Source organism: Peromyscus californicus, unplaced genomic scaffold (assembly GCF_007827085.1).
Source record: "Peromyscus californicus insignis strain IS unplaced genomic scaffold, ASM782708v3 Scaffold_17__1_contigs__length_78620276, whole genome shotgun sequence".
NCBI lineage: Eukaryota > Metazoa > Chordata > Mammalia > Rodentia > Cricetidae > Peromyscus > Peromyscus californicus.
In genome coordinates, this window is record NW_026294469.1 from 6010858 (window position 1) to 6027604 (window position 16747).

General features: G+C 49.1%; 1 protein-coding gene and 1 long non-coding RNA gene across 5 annotated transcripts in view; one reads left to right on the plus strand and one right to left on the minus strand.

The window, feature by feature from the left end:
* Positions 1-16747, minus strand: part of Kctd1 (potassium channel tetramerization domain containing 1) — a 203724-nt gene that overhangs the window by 98879 nt on the left and 88098 nt on the right. Inside the window, exon 1 of one of the 4 annotated variants that reach the window (XM_052741591.1) lies at positions 2255-3664. The exons of 1 other annotated variant lie outside the window; for it this stretch is intronic. Coding sequence is in view for 2 of the 3 variants with exons in the window: in XM_052741588.1 (XP_052597548.1) it covers positions 99-1907 (1809 nt within the window). In the remaining variant the exon portion in view is untranslated. Of the gene's footprint in view, positions 1-98; positions 2226-2254; positions 3665-16747 lie in introns of those variants that run through there. 2 more of the 4 variants (XM_052741588.1, XM_052741589.1) reach the window with 2 other exon arrangements.
* LOC128112556 (uncharacterized) lies at positions 1239-8226 on the plus strand. Its single transcript, XR_008219023.1, has 2 exons — positions 1239-1352; positions 3658-8226. It is a non-coding gene; the product is annotated as an uncharacterized LOC128112556 (long non-coding RNA).

Sequence of the window (16747 nt, forward strand, 5' to 3'; positions counted from 1 at the left end):
AAATCCCCACCCACCCCAAGCCCGACCGACAGGAACACAAAAGTTAGTCCCGAAGTGGTACCGACAAATATTTCATGCATAGACGTGGGTTTGGTTACCTGGGTGGGGGAAACAATAGCAGGTGAGGCTATGGTGGGAGAATTGGAGCTTCGGTGCCCATTGACTTCTGGAAGAAGAGGCAGGGGGTCGTGTTTCACGGAAACCACCACCACCGCATCCACAGGTTCCGAGGGAGGACGGATACAAAGTCTTTTGGGGGAAGAAGGGCCGCAGATTTCCCCGGACCCGAACACTGACTCGTACAGTGCGCGCTTGGGCGCAGCCTCGGATTTCACGTCGGGCCCGACCTGGCTGTCTTTGGGGAGGATATACGTGTTCCCCAGCGAGGGCGGCTGGGGGCGGTGGTGGTGGGAAGGATGGGTCGGGGGATGGTGGGAGTGGTGACGAGCTGACCCGTTCAGAGCCTCGGTATAGCAGCCCTGCGGGGCCGGGGAACCTAGCTTGGTCCCGATGCCCGCGATGCTGTTGAGCGTGGCGATGGACACCGCGCCGATGCAGTGGTTAGTGTAGGTCTTGGACAGCTTGGCTGCCTTGGAGAGCATCTGCATCCTGGTGCCCAGCAAGTTCTTGCCTATGGCTTTGTTCTCGTACCAGGTCACATCGCCCTCGCTGCAGTGGTCCCGGGGCCGCTGGAAGAACGCCTTACAGAGGGGATTGCGCTTCGACAGGTACTTGACAAAGCTGGCATAGGGACAGAACTCAGTGCCCGTCTCGTACATGCGCGGCAAGTTCTCTTCGTCGCTGCTTTCCGCCCGCTTCTTACTCCAGGACGAGGAACGCGACTTGTGGTAAGGCCCGAGCGACTTGAAGTAGACGAACTTGCGACCGTCCTCGTCCATGGCCAGCCCGAAGGAGTCCTCCTCCAGCTCGCGCTGGTTCTCGCGGCCGCGCGTGCAGAAGTACATGCAGGTCTCGAACCAGACCTTGTTGAGCAGCCCAAAGGGCGTGTTGGTGCTGAAGACGCTGGAGGTGTAGAGCTTGCGCAGGTCGGCGCGCGTGATGGCTTGCTTCTGCACCACGGGCCCCGCGCCCTGCTCCTCGAGCTTGCGGATGACTGCGGCTAGCGTCAGGTTGGCGCTGCGCAGCTCGGGGTCCTTGGTGAGGTCGAGCGTGCGACAGTACGGGGGCTCGTTGAGGTAGCGGTTGAGGGAGCTGCGGATGCTGATGAGCGAGGACTTGCTGTAGAGCTGGCCGCTCTTGGAACGGGCCTCGGCGTAGAAGGAGCGCAGCACGCGGCACAGCGCCCCCTTGTCCATGGTCTCGAAGTCCGGGCTCTGAGCCTTTTCGCTCAGGTACTCCCGGAAGATGCGCACGGCGTAGCGGGTAGCCAGCCGGGTGTTCTCGCTCAGCCGGGCCCGCTCGGGGCGCTGCAGCACGTCGGGGTCCAGCTCCGCGCTGTCCCCCGGCGGCCCCGCGCGGGCCCGGGGAGCTAGCAGACGCGGCGGCGCCTCGGGCTCCAGCGCGGCGCTCTGGTCCATATGGATCATATGGACCGGCTCGGGCTCCAGCTCCTCCCCGGCCGAGTCCTCCGGCTCCAGGGGCTCTTCCCAGTCCATCCCCATCTCCTCCTCTTCCTCCTCCTCCTCGTCCTCCAGCCCCCCACCTCCGTCCTCCTCCTCCTCCTCGTCCCCCGTTATCTGCACCTCCTGGATCTCGTCCTCCTCCTCCTCCTCCTCTTCCTCCTCCTCCTCCTCGCCCGCGCTGCAGTAGTGCGGGCGGCCGTGGCGGCGTCCGCGGCCCCCGGCCCCGCGCTCGCCCTCGCCCCGCTCCCCATTGTTCTCCGCCGCTGCGGCGGCGCTGCCGCCCGCGCTGGTGTTACAGTCCCCGCTGCCAGGCATTCTCGCCATATTGCCGTCTCCCTGCCAGTCCTCGGGCAGGGCGCATGCGCTATATTGGACCGCAGCGCTGAGAGCTTTTGTGTTTAATGACCTTCAGCTACCGGGAGGCAAAGCCGGGCTCTTAAAGGAGCCGCGCTCCAATTGTCATTCCCGAGCGCCACTCGGGAGGGGCGAGGGGATGCCAGGGAGGGGAAGTGGGGGGTAACTGTGGCCTGGAGAGGGTAAAAGAGGGAGCCCAGTGGGACCTTCGTCCTCCCCCCTAGCCCGATCCCCACTTCTAGGAAAACTTTGGGGAAAAAACAAAAATAGGAAGGGGAGGGAGAGCTGTCGGTGGGGGCGAAACACTCCCAACTTACCCTCTAGCGGAGCCGGCGCGCGGGCCCTGGCGGGCGCGAGGGAGGGCCGGCGGGAGGGCGGGGCGGTGTCGCTTCCCTAGGTAATGCCGGAGGAGCAGTGCCCCCTCCACCGCCCCCTCATTGCCCCCCGGAGCCGGGGGATCCGGGCGGCTGCTGCAGTGTGCGGGCCGCGGGTGCTGCTGCGAGGAGCCGGTGTCCGGGACCGCCCGGAGCAGGCAGGTTAATGAGCTGGGCGGAGGAGGCTCCGCGAGGCCCTGCACCCTCTCTGCGCCCGCGGCCAGGGCGCAGCGGGCGAGGCTTGGGAGCGGGATGGGGCTGGCGGCAGCGGCGGCTCCCCCACCTACTTGCTGGCGGCGAGGCGCGGGGGCCTGGGGCCAGCAGCGCGGCTCCCAGCTCCCATCCCGACTCTTGCTAAGGAGCGGAACACGCCCCTCGTCAGCCTCGTCTGTTTAGACTTTTCCAACTGCCACTTTTAAGCTGTCATTAAAGACCTGGGGCGCTCCCCAAAGGTCTGGGGCAAGTCCGCGCCGGTCTAGCCAGCCCCGGGAAAGTGCAAGAAAGAAAGACTGGGAGGGGTTGGTGGGAGGGGAGACGTGGGAAGAGCAGCTTTCCGGGACCCCAGGGACCCACTCGCTACCCACTCGGGCCGCCGTCCTCCCTGCCCCAGAGCAAAATGACACAACACCCCGGGGCAAGGAATGCCTAGGTTGGCACCAAAGCAGCGCGGATCCCTAAAGGACAAGCCGGAGAGCCGGCTGTTGGAAAAAGTGAACTTGGGCTTGGGTCGCCCCCGCTCTAGCCACAATTCCGGCAATTTGGATCTCGAGCGCGCTCTCACTTTTAAGTTTGCCAACTGCCCTGCATTCGCCCTCGGGGCTGCGCTGCCTCCGGCGCGTGGGGGCGGGCACCTCGGAAACTGGAAAGACAGCCAAAGAGCTCGCTGGGTCCCGCTTTCCCATAGGAGATACTGTCCCACTTCCAGCCAAACCCCCGCCCTTGGCGCGCCCAGGCTCTGGGCACGTCTTCGCGTCACCACCTCCCGTTCTCTCCCGGCCCTGGGGGCCAGTGCCCTAGTGCCAACCGGACCTTAACTGCTCTTTGGTGGCAATAGCCAGGGCGGTCTCCAGAGATGAGCGGCATCCTAACTTTCTCCAGCTCCTCAGGATGCCCAACTGTCCCCAGGCTCTCCAGCGAGGTCTGAGACTCAAGGCCGTGGAAAACCAATGGAGCCAGATCTCAGCAGTGAACCCATGTGCCAGGCCTGGCCTCCCTGGAGGCAGCCTCACAGGGTCCTTGCGTTCGTCATTGGAATTTGCCTCTAAGTCTCAATGTGGCTGTGGGGAGTTCTGTCTCAACTATTTGTTCCCTCTTTCCCTGTTGCCTATCTTGTTTTGTTTTTTCAGGGCGTTTATCATTTTGTGCCTCAATAGAAACCAGCCATCACAATGTAATTTACAAGGAATGTTAAGTAAGAAGAAAGAAAAGCTAAGTCCGGGCAGCGTGGGCATCCGAGAGGGAGATGACAGGGCCTTCTCTGCAGCCTTCTTTCGTCGCCCTCTGAGAGAGCCTCCTTAGCCCTGGACACCACAGAGCGTTGGGGAAGCCATGCCAGGTGTGAAACAAGTTGTAACAAGTCCCTGCCTCTCAGGTTTCCTCAAGCTCCTCGGGGAGACACACACACACACACACACACACACACACACACACACACACACACACACAGACGCCCACGCGCCCTCTCATCACAGACAAACTACATCTGTCCGAGGAGGAGGAGAGGGTCTTTGGGGTTGGACTTCTAGGGACTACTTTCCCAGGTCCTACTAGAGAGGTGGTCGGATTTGTCACAGCGTTCTGTTCGCCCTCTTAGCCCCTGGAAACATGTTGTGAGATGCACTACCTTCCCAGACCTGGGAGCAGTGGGCGGCTAAGCGGACACACATGGCCCCGGAGCTCAGCTCATGAGCCTGCACATGCTAGTCGCACACCGCTTCTTCTGGAGAGCGGACCTTTGATCCCGGGATGCTGTCAGATTGTTGTAATCTCTGAGAATTGCTCGGGTGCTGAGACCTCAGTTGGGCCGGGGGCAAGTCACCTTACTACCAGTGGCTTTGATCTCTAGACTTGCCATGAACCAAGGGTCCTTCACCCTAGCTCGGGGACTGCGCCTCAGACTTTGCCAGGGGATCCAGCTCCACGCTTGGGCCCACAAGGGAGTAGCTCTCCAGATCTCCCCTTTTTGCAGCAGACCGGCTACAACCACTCTCCAACCCGCTCCCACGCAGACACCGGCTCCACTCCCCTCTGGGGGAGCTGCTTCCAATTGCTCGCAGTTTGCCGGAGGCAGTATGCTGGATTGGACGCTCCGGGGAAGCAAAGCAACCAGAAACAGCTCCCAGTTGACGTCAACGTATTTCCAGAAAAGAAAATAGTTTTGTGTTCCCAGGACAAAATACCCCCCAGGGCAAGTCCCTACTGGCAAAAGCCAGGCGGTGGAGGTGGGAATGGCAGGGCTAAAGAGGGGGAAATGCCACCCAGGCACGAATCACTTTTTAACGGACTTGGAGAAACAGCAGTTTCAGAAACTGCCTCGACGTTTTTGGAACAACGGGCAGGACCGAACTTAAACTAGGGATGAAAAACACACCTTGGAAAGTATGAATTGGTCTGATTGTCGCAGGACTGTTTATCCACCTCCTAGCATCGCATCGGCTTCTGCCCCGCAACCAAAATTTTGTACCTGTAAGGATACTTCATCAAATACTAAAAAAACCTCGTCAGGCTAGTAACCAACATGGTTACCAGGCAGAACTGCCAAACAAAACCAAACAAACACAACGAGAAATATGTGCTCTTTCTCCACTGCTCCCATCAAATGAAAGATAAGGAGGAAAGGTTGCTTAATTGTTAAAACCCAGTAACATAAAATTACAGTTGAACTCATAAAAGGGTTCAGTTCCAGGTTTATTAAATGATCTTTTACATATACTCAATTTGAAATCGAAATTTTTTAAATGCCCTCTTACTATTTTTGTAGAGGCAATATTATTTGTTTAGCCTCTCTGTTTTCTAAGTCCTTCACATCGTGGAGTCTATTCTGCTCACCATTTAAACTGTGTGAGAGATGTGGTTTCTGTATTACAAACAGCAATCCAGTTCAGTGTGGAACTTTTGCTGCAGCCATCAACTTTTAGATTCTTCACCGTAAGCCACCTGAAGATCTGAGCAGCTTCCACAAGATGGTTTGTCCACATGAGCTGTCTCTACCAACATCACCAGAAAAGACCACTCCTGTATCTGTTTCCCTGTCTCAGAAAGTAGAGACAAGGTGATTTGGGGAGGAGATCATCCCAGCACCCCTCACACACCTGCTTTATAAACAACCATGGATTCCCATTCCAGATTCTCATATTTTTGTTGGCAATATCAATTAGGAAAACCACCAGACAAACTCTTCCAAAAGCCATCAAAATGTTCACACTCCGACTGAGCTATCGCTTCCAGCCTTCTCAGGCTCATCTGCTAGGAACTCTGTCTAAGTGCCTTTAGTGCCATGCTTCCTCTACTAACCCAATATACCTGAGTGTCCCAGCACGCTGCCCAGAGCAGGATGAGCTCTCCAGCCATTTATTACAAATGAATGAACACGTGAACAATCAGGGTAGCATTTAGTCCAATCCTATATTTACTGGAATTTTTTAACTTGAAAAAGCTAATGAATGATATTCTACAATTCAAAAGCAGGACAAAGAAGAATGACTAGACACCACCAGTTCCTGGGAGCTAAAGAGACTTCAGGGACTGCTTTGGGTTAATATGTCCACCATCAGATTTTTTCTCTGGTGGAACGTTTTGTAGAAAGTGATTACAGCAGTAGAGGAAGGGACCACCTCCCCCGACCCAGTGGAGTCAGTTATTATGGACTCTTTGAAGAGAGGGCTAGGGAATGGAGGTGTCTGTGTGTTGTGAGAGGTGAGTTGAGGGGATTTACCCTGGTAAACCCACAGGATTTTGTAGGCTCTTGGGCAGAGGCCAGAAAAAGCATTTAGTTAATCACTTTAAAGAAACAAATCAAAAGAGAAAACCATGCTCTCTTGATTTGATTACTTAAGGATTCATAAAGTGATTTTGAGGCTAAATATGAATTCAAATCGAAGCTATTTTGACATGTCTTTCTTTTCAATTTCACTATTAATTCTGTTGCATTCAATTGAAGATCATCTTGAGTAATGTTTTTTGAATTCAGATGAAGTTTGAACTCATGTAATCTAACTCTACAAAGTGGCAGAGAAATAACTCTGAAAGGACAAAAATATGTCTTGTGACTGTAACCCCATTTATTTTCCCCAAATGTTTTAGCAAGATGGCTGGCATATAGTAAACACAATAATTGTGCACGTGCTCACGTGTAGGGAGAGAGATGCTAATTGCAGACTGTGGAGCAGAACGGCTGAAAGCCTCTGTCTGAACCCAGGTTGTGGTGGGGTGCATTTTACCTTCCAGCTGCTTTTTTTTTAATGCCTCAATCTCCTTATTCTATGTTCTGGGACACAACATTTGGTTGTTTTGAAATTTAAATAAGTTAGTATGCATCCAAGCATTTAACATGGTATCTGAAACATTAGTAAGCATTTAACCATTGGCTCATTTTGTTTTGTTTTATTTTTGTTGTTGTTTTGAGTTTTGAGACAGGGACTCCTGCTGTAGCTCAGATTGGCCCCAAACTCAAGATCCTTCTGCCTCGGCCTCCCAAGTGCTGGAATGCCACATATGCTGAACCGCACAAGGCTATTTATTAGCTATTAAAACTCCAATATTTTCCCACATTTCTTTATACACAAGAAAACCAAGGCTGTGGTGTGTAGTTAGTGAAGGAGCACCAGCTTGGCAGGCAAGAGGCCCTCAATTTGGTCCCCAGCACTGCAGAAACATTGAAAACAGAAGTTAAAAAGTTAAACCATGTGGCCCAGGTCTTCCAGACTTCACTAGCGTAGACAAACTGGTTCCATAGCACATGACCAAACTTCTTGACCACTTCCAGCCTCTAAGGAAACAAAGAATAATCTCTCTCTCTCTCTCTCTCTCTCTCTCTCTCTCTCTCTCTCTCTCTCTCTCTCTCTCTCTCACACACACACACACACACACACACACACACACACACACACACAAAAATCTCTCTCCGACCCACACACTCTCACACACAGTGTCTCTTCTACTCTCTCTCTCTCTCTCTCTCTCTCTCTCTCTCTCTCTCTCTCTCTCTCTTTCTTCTCTCTCTCTCTCTCTCTCTCTCTCTCTCTCTCTCTCTCTCTCACACACACACACACACACACACACACACACACCACTCACTCTCAAGGAAACGATTCCCTGCCACTCAAATTTCTTTGCCTGTGACTTAGGGATTTGGGGAGGCAGGATGCCGCTAGGCTGAGGTCCTGGACTTCAAGTACTGTAGAAACAGTCTAAGCACAGCATAATCTTTGCCAGACAGTGGTTCTATTTTACTAGCTTATTGGAAGTAAAGACACATTTGTGTTTTAGAGGAATTTGGAGACAAAAGGAATGCTCCCTCACCCAACCAGATTAGCCTGCAAACCCACCAAGTCCCGGGCTCTTCTGTGTGCATCTTTGGAGGGCAAGGTAGAATATTGCATATTTTTGTCTTTGATTCTGTGCCAGAAAAACAGGTCACAGTAAACTCAACACAGTGATTGATAGGAGTAGAATGTTTAGATTCTAATTACTACCAGGTGACTGTAGCTCTGGACTTTTCCAGCTAAGTACATATCTACCAGTTTCCTGGGTGCTTTTTTAAATGAATAATGTACAAGAGGAGTGTGGTTTTCCATAAGCAAATTGTGTGTTTGTGAAATCTGAAAATGTGCTGTCTCCCTTTGTTATAATATCCTGGCAATAAAATGTCACTTGGCCAATAAAGCATTCAAACGTAAAGATAGTCAAACCTACTATTAACAAGGTGTGCCACTTCCTTATCTTCCAGCTGTGCCTCTACAGAGTCCACTGAAGCATCCGTCAGTTCTGCTGTTAAGAAATATGTATTTTCATTTCATCGCAATACTAATGAAAGTGGAAGAAGAGCTAATGAGTTCATTAATGTCATGAAATAAATGTTTTTGAGTAATGGGGTTCTTTATAATGGTTTCAGTATATAAATTATTTCTGAAGCTATTTGCTATGTTCAAATAGCTTATTGAACTAGGGAGATCAAAACAAAATGAACAAAATTAAAAACAATATGTTGATATAAATTTTTTTCATGTTTTTTGTCATTATCATCAAGGTAGGACAGCCTCTTAAGAAAAATGACCGCAAGTCGTGAAAATGTTCATAGTCTTTGGCCAAGAAATCACTTCCAGAAGGCCATTTTCTTAAGAAATATCTTGTTTTATTTCTATTTAGTTTCATTTGGTTTATTGTGTCTAGGCCATTTGGACTAACCGGTTCTGAAGTTTATGTTCAAAGTGTATTCCACAGTGTTTTTTTCATGATGTCTCGGAGGCCTGACTTCTTTGACAAAAGTTCAAAAAGTATTCCTAAATGAAGAAGGAAACATACTTTCTCAGTAGCCTCGTCAGGCACCTCTTGGTGACTATTGATAATAAAACTGAAGATAAAAGGATATTAAATAAAAGGGCTAAATATTAATGATACGTCCAAAGCTCTGAGGCGGTTCAAGGCCCAGCATCTGAAGCTCCAGAGAGCAGAACTGGTATCAAGGTGTTTGGTGGCACCTCACAGGATGTGAGGAGGAGTCGGTATGTACCTGCCCTGTGGCTGTGTTTCTAATGAACTAAAAAAGAAAAAAAAATCCTCTTTTAAATACCCAGAAGCACTAACCCACATTTTGAACTAATTGACTTACTTTTTTCTTAGAAAAGCTTAATTTAACCAATAGGGGCACGTGGGTCTATCTGAATATTTAAAGAAGCCCTGGGATGAGTTTGTTCCATTTCTTCAACTTGATGCTGGGGATGCTTCACACCTGCCAGAGAGGACTGCGGTAGAGAGGGGCAGGAAACCAGAAACACTGTGTCCGGCCTCTCCGTCCTGTGAGCCACATGTGCAGAGATGGGGCAGCGTTACTACGGAGGAAGAGTCTTAGCTCTTCACGGTTACTCTTTCTACAGTCTGTCTTCTGACTGACCCATCCCAGGATCGCATGTGACTCTCCGAACAGAACCAGACTCCTCTAGTATTGATGGCATCCACTTTGCTATCATTTCTGTCTTCGGCCCTTCCCTGAAGTTAAAAAGCACAAAGCAGGACTGGGGTTTATCATTCTTCTCTGGCTAAAGATAAAATGAACAATTTCATAGGAATCTAACCTGGGTAGGGGTGTGTGTGTGTGTGATTTCTGGTTCATACTTAGGGAGTGTTTGCTGAGGGTCTCAGCTTGGAGTACGGATTTCTTTCTTACAAATACACGTGAAGCTGGTCCCTGTGTTACACACGAGTGGAAACCTGAAGGGCTTAAATAACTCCTCCCACATCTTCCTAGGCAGTTAGTCCAACTCCAGAGCACACATACTTTCTAAACAATTCTCTAGGCCAGTCTCTTTTCATCCTTTTTCTGTTTTTTTACGGTGTGTGTGTGTGTGTGTGTGTGTGTGTGTGTGTGTGTGTGTGTGTGTATTCCAGTATATTCCCACAGATTCAACTGCACAGAGTTTACTGTTTAAGTTCTAAGTATTAAATATTTAAACTTTCAGAAGTCACAATATGCCATCAGTGGATGCTATGGTTTGAATGAATCTTCCAAATTTTATGTGCTAGAGACTTAATCCCTAAAGTGATATGTTAATGACACTTGAGAGGTGAGACCTTTAGGAGAGGACTGGGTCACGAGGGCTTGGCCCTCATGGACCTATTAATCCACTCAGGGATTAATGGCTTAATGGGTAATGGAGGGAGTGGCTTGGTCATAAAGCCTGTTCTCTCTGGCACAGTTACCCTCTCTTGCATCAGACACCCTGTGCCTCTTCAGGCTTCTGCATCGTCCTTACCAGCTAAAAGCTTCTCACGAGTTTGCCCTTCTTACTGCTCTTAAACTTCCCAGCTTCTAGAACTGCAAGAAATAAATCTCGTTCCTTCGTCAATGGCCTGTTCTGTGAGGTTCCATGAGAGAAAACAAACTATAATGATGGATTTTTGGTAAAATGTACCAAGCACATGGTAAAGCAGGTAGGAAGGGGCCGTGTTCCAGGAAACACATCACCTGGCACTAGAGAGGATGTGGCTTAGGTAGGCTGGTGTGTTTATTAATAGTTTTTTCTTAGGCCTTTCTTCTGGCTATCCTCTTTCAGCGTGCCTTTGAAGGGCTCCCATCCTGGAAAGCTGTTTTGAGTTACTGGGATTTGAAGACAATATCCAAGCCAGGCTCCTTCTGCAGCCGTATGGTGACATACAGGAGACAACATTTAAGGGGATGACCATGGAGAGAGAGGACTAGGAAGGAGGAGCCTGGAGTCACTCCCAGTTTGGTACATTTAGGGGATTGGTAGCTTTTTAGGGCTTTTTAGACCTTAGCACCATGTTTTTGGTGACTAATATGTATTCTAAATTCATAGTTAATTTAGCTTTCTTAGAACTGTGTGTGTGTGTGTGTGTGTGTGTGTGTGTGTGTGTGTGTGTGTGTGTGTATTCAGGCCAGAGGTCAGATTTAGGTGTCATTCATCAGGTCCTGTTCACTTTGTTTTTTGAAAAGGGGTGTTTCACCGGCTAGGAATTCACAGAGTAGGCTAGGTGACCGGTTGGGGCATCCCAGGTATCCACGGGGTTCTGCCTCTTCACTGCTAGAATTAGCTATAAGCAGGCTATACCACATCTGTCTTCTTTCTTTGGGTTCTGGGAACTGAACTTGCAAGACAAGCGCTCCGCCAACTGAGCTGTCCCCCAGCCCAGGCGTTGCTGGCTTTTAGATTTGGAGCCCAAGGCAGCATCAGAATCTCCCATTCCCCTGGAGAACTTGTTTAAAAATGCAGATTCTCAGGTGTCAGCTCCAGAGGTCAGGAATGTGGCTCAGGGACGTGCACGCCACACTCAACACAGACAATTTTAATGCCAGTCTGACCCCACCACAAGAAACACTGCTTCTAAAGCTAATATAATTTATTAAACCAGAAAGCAATTTCCTTTCCAGCAATGGTAACTAGCCACATTGGAACTGTGAATCCCCTGGAAAATGGGATGAAAATTATGAAACCTCTTCCTTAGAAGATCCACATGCTGAACCAATGTGACCTGTCAATCATTTAAGGGAAGTGGGAATGGCTGGGGTCAAGGCTGCCTAAGCCCTGATTTTCAACAGCACTGTAGTACATGTCTTCTCCTGTCCCCAACGTTAGCATGTTTCTTTTCTTTAACTCCAAGCCTAACTTCTCCAGGATTTAGCCCTAGTCTAGTCACTCGGCATCCTCTGTGGGATTTCCCTGACACTCGTCTCTCCCGGGTAAGAGAACTCCAAAGAAAAAAGGCTAGAAAGTCCACATACTTGGCCAACTCATGGCTGGCAGTTCCAACTGATCCTGACACTTGCCTGGACCTCCAAATGGCCCAGGAGGCCGATGGGAACTGGGAGTGCCGGGCCTTCTCCTGGTGTCTGATGGAGCCAGACCCAGGTAGGACAAGGGGGTTTACATTCCCAGGGACTGCTGCTGACTCCCCACTTCATTCTTGAGAACCACAGGCCAAGGAGAAGGTGGATACACATAGCTGCTCTGGTGTGAGTGTCATGTGTCCCCTCTGAAGCACTGGTGGATATTTGACTGTTGTTGCAATGGTGTTGGAAGGTGGAGCCTTGATGACTGATCATCTGGAGGAATTGCCATAAGGTCTGCAGATGTAACTCGGTAGTAAGTGCTTACCTTACATGGCCCATGTTTGCTCTCCAGCACTGTGAACCAGAGGAGACATTAATACCTTTCTCCAGGGACTACATTAGTTTCTCCAAGATTGGGTTGTTACATAGTGAGGCCACTGTGTGTGTGTGTGTGTGTGTGTGTGTGTGTGTGTGTGTGTCCCTTCTGTACCAACCTGCTTGCCTTTCTGCTCTCTGTCATGAGTTGAAGTAGGCCCATGCCATCACCTTGTTTGTGGGGTTCCCAGCCTACAGGGTCATGAGCCAAAATAAATGTCTCTCCTTGAAGTCATCTTCTTGAAGGTATTTTGTAACTGCAGCAGATAATGGGCTGAGACAACACCCAAAAGAATGACTCAGCAAAGGAGGGACAATGGGGTAAGGGTCAAGGGCGCAAAGCTTCCTCGGGTTGGCACGGCAGGACTATGGTAAAGTGTCTTTCATGCCACGTCCATGGCTCAGCTAGTGTGGGAGAAGCTGGGAGGATGTCGAAATCTGAGTTGGCCCTGCCCTAAAACACCAGTTTTGTTTTTTGTTTTTTCTCATTTCTCCTCTGCTGATCCACATTGCCTTTGTTCTTTTATTGATTTATTTTTACATTTTTATTATCATTTTATTTTATGTGTGTGGGTGTTCTGCTTGTATGTATGTCTGTGTACCATGTGAGTGCCTAGGGTTCATGGAGGCCAGAAGAGGGTGTTGGGGCCCCTGGAACTGGAGTTACAGAGAGTTGTGAACTGCCATGTGAGTGCTGGGAATTGAACCTGGGTCCTCTGGAAGAGCAGCCAGTGTTCCTGACTTGCTGAGCCATCTCCTCAGCCCTGTCTTCATTCTTTAAAAAAAAAAAAAAAAAAAAATTGTTTTAATTGTGTTTATTTAGTGTTGGGGGGTGGGTCATGTGAATGCACGCCAGGGTATACGTACGGAGGTCAAAAGAAGAACTTGTAGGGCCAGTTCCTTTTCCACCATGCAGGTCTCAAGGATAGAATGCAGACTGTCTAGAATGCAGGCTGCCGGACTCAGCAGCAGGCACATTCACCTGCTGAGCCATGGCACTGGGTCCTACTTAGTTCTTTAGTTCCCTCAGGCCTCTCCTCTATGACAGAAGCTTTTGAGTCTGGTTGTGAGTTAAAAGCACATGTATAGACTGCAGAATCTGCTGACCAAGAGCTCCGTCCTAGGAAGCCTGATGGATCTGCTCTGGGTAGTGGTCTGGCCTGGGAGCTTGTCCAAGCTCTGCAGATGATTCTTGTGAGCAGTTAAAGATGGAGACCCATTCACACGTGTGTATTCAGAGTTATTTCATACAAGCAGGCAGGCTCCCAGGTGGTTAAAACCCACAGAAACTATTTGCAGCATGTATGTGATATATCTGCATATTTTCCTAGAACAGAGATCCACAAAATTTTAAAGGAGTCCATGACCCAAAATAGCTTAAGTAGTCCAGATGTGGGGTAATAACTATACATCATCCTTTATTACTAGCAGTGTATATTGGTACCATCTTATAGAGCAGTGGTTCTCAACCTGTGGGTCATGACCCTTTTGGGGATCAAATGACCCTTTCACAGGGGTCACATATCATCTGATCCTGCATATCAGATATTTACTTTATGATTCATAACAGTAGTAAAATTACAGTTATGAAGTAGCAACGAAAATAATTTTATGGTTGGGGGTCACCACAGCATGAGGATCGCAGCATTAGGAAGGTGGAGAGCCACTGTTATAGAGGATGGATGGCAGGTGAAGCCAGTGGGCAAAATGTGTAACTCTTTCAACCCAGCAACTCATTTCTAAGAATCTGGGCCGTATTCAGACGTGTTCCAGAATGCTGTTGAAGCATAGCTTCTAATTCAGAATCGCTGGACTGAATCTAATTTTGGAAGTGGATCGTGAATAAATAATGTCTGATCCATTCAACAGAATGCCAACTGCAGATGGAATAACATAGGTTTGTAGGTATTGAGTGCACCTGCCTCTAAGAATTTTGATGAAAAAACTGAACTAAAAGGTTACAGACAAATTTTGCAGATGTAACCATGAGTGTGTGTGTGTGTGTGTGTGTGTGTGTGTGTGTGTGTGTGTAAAACGTGTGACCATTTACAGTGGTGACTGTGGGAGAAGACAGGTGGAGATGCTCTAGCAGGCCCAAGCATGGCAAACACTGCAGACAGGTCTTCCCTTTTACCCCCTTTCTTCTCCCTTGCTAAAAACTGTTCCATTCCTAAAGCTAGCTCCCAAGGTCTATTCCCTTATTTGGGCACCGACTCATTCCTGAGACAAAACACCAAGGTTCAACAATCAACATTCATTATTTGGTGAGCATGTCCAATCAGGATTTACCAGCTCACCCTAGCCCAGATTTCCCCTTCCCTCCTTAAAAACCCACTCCTGCAGAACCCCCACCCCGTCTCTGTCTCTGTCTCTCTCCTCTTTCTTGCTTGCTGCTGCCTCCGTTGCAGCCTCTTCTTCACTGCCCCCCCCCCCCCCAGAGTAATAAGTCTCCTTTGTGCTAAGAATTTGGTGCTGAGTATGTGCTGTACCGATTCGGGGTGGGGCATGACCTCTCTTTCAACACATACCGAAAGACTTTAATTTCTCAGAAACTATGCCTTGGTATTGTTTTAATTTTGTATCCTAGAAATGTGGTCCCTTCTTGCTTCATTAATTGGAGATGGGTGTTTATCTATCACCCCTGAACCTGTCTGTATGGCTTTCCCTGCTCAGCTGAGTAGTCCACATCTTCAAATACTTGCTGGAATTTTCAAGAAGTCTTGTGTTTTCAACTAAACATCCTTTAAATCAAGCAAGGCTAAAACCCCAAATAATGACCTTAGTGTCCTACTCTCCACCTGAAATGCTTCTGGAAAGTGCCCGTCAACCCCACACCTCGCTCACAGCCATTGGTGATGGGGCAGGGTCTGTCACATGGCTGAGGATGGGTGTCTGGGACAACCAGTCCCTGGGACAGCCAGAAACTTGAGCCTGTCTCTTAGGAATAGAGAGAAGGAAGGACAGTGGAGCCAGGAAGGAGTCCAGCCATGCTGCCTGTGATGTGCCTCCAGCTGACAGTGCTGGGGACATTCTGTGTCGGAAACTTTTTGAAGGCTGGCCTTCAAGATGATGCACTCTAGAATTCTGACCTCGGGTTTCAGTGATTCTCTACTTCCATTATAGATCCATGACACCTGTACTGTGAATCGCTCCTGACTTAAATTCCTCTTGCCAAAGCGAGTTCCAGGAAAGGCGCAAAGCTACACAGAGAAACCCTGTCTCGAAAAACGAAAAAAAAAAAAAATTCCTCTTGCTTACAACTAAGAAATGCTAATTCTTTCTTTTCCTTCAGCCCAGGTCGGGGCTGCATCTCAGATTCAAGGAAAGCCCCCATAATTCATCTGTCTAAGGTTTTAAACAACCCTTGCTCCTCTGCCTGGTCCTTCTCAGCCTCTCACCTGCTCAGGAGTTCCAAGCCCTGCCTAACCCATGGCTTGCTTTCAATCCATAGTGAGCCTTTATCAATAAGAGAATTAACTGCCGTTCCCATTGTGTCTATCCGCTTTAACTGCCATCACAAAATACTTGAGACCGGATGGCTTAAATGACAGACATTTATTTTCTCATCCTTCTGAAGGCTAAAAGTCCAAAATAAAAGTGCCAGTAGGGGCTGGCTGACTCTTCTCTGGTTGAAACGGAGAGCTCGCTAGGGTTTTTCTGTCTTTCTTGTTCCAAAGACTCTACCAGACTAGGGTCCTACCTTCAAGACCTTATTTTATCCTGGTTACTTTCTTAAAGACTGTATACCTAAACAGAGTCACACTGGGGGTCGTCGCTCCCAAGGTACAAATTGGTTGGGATGGGGTGCTTACTCAAGTCCCCCCATCTCCTCCTATACTCCCTGCTTCACATGCCTCCAAGCCAGGAACCTGGAAGTTTTCTTCTTTGTCCTATTGCATCCACACCAAATCTGTCCCGTTCACTTCATGCTCTCCTGTTCCAATAGCACGTCTGTCACTGATCCAGGGGCAGAGGAAACACAAAGAGTAGAACAGTGCCCTCCCCAGGAGACTGCACTGCTTCCCATTGCGTCCGGCTTTGTTTGAGTTCTTGTCTTTGGATGGCCCTGGATGCCTTGGTGTCCTTTGCCTGAGCTCTTATTTTGTATTGGTGCTGAGCTTGCCTGGCATAGTGAAAATACTCAACAGATTTGTATGCATGTGTATAGCTGTGACCTTAACTTGTTCATGTTACCCATTAGCCCATGAGCTCCTTTGTCTATCTTTCTCTCTGTACAAGGAGAGACAGAGGGCTAGCAAGTTACTTGGACCCAGAGCCAACAGCCTTGCTAAAATCAATCACTGCTACTTCTTGGCTGTGTGACCTTCAAATCACGTTTCTAGTCTCAATTCAAGGAACTCCACTGGCACACCCAGACTGGGCTCTAGTCTCATTGCAGCGACCTTATGAACTGGGCCATCTGTGTCTGCTAATGTCAGGAACCTTTGTTCAAGTGTTCTCACTCTGCCTTGGATGCTTTACTTTCTGAAATAGTCAACATGTTCTTAATTATCTGTGAAGACCCTGATGGCTTCACAAAACCATCTCTAATACTT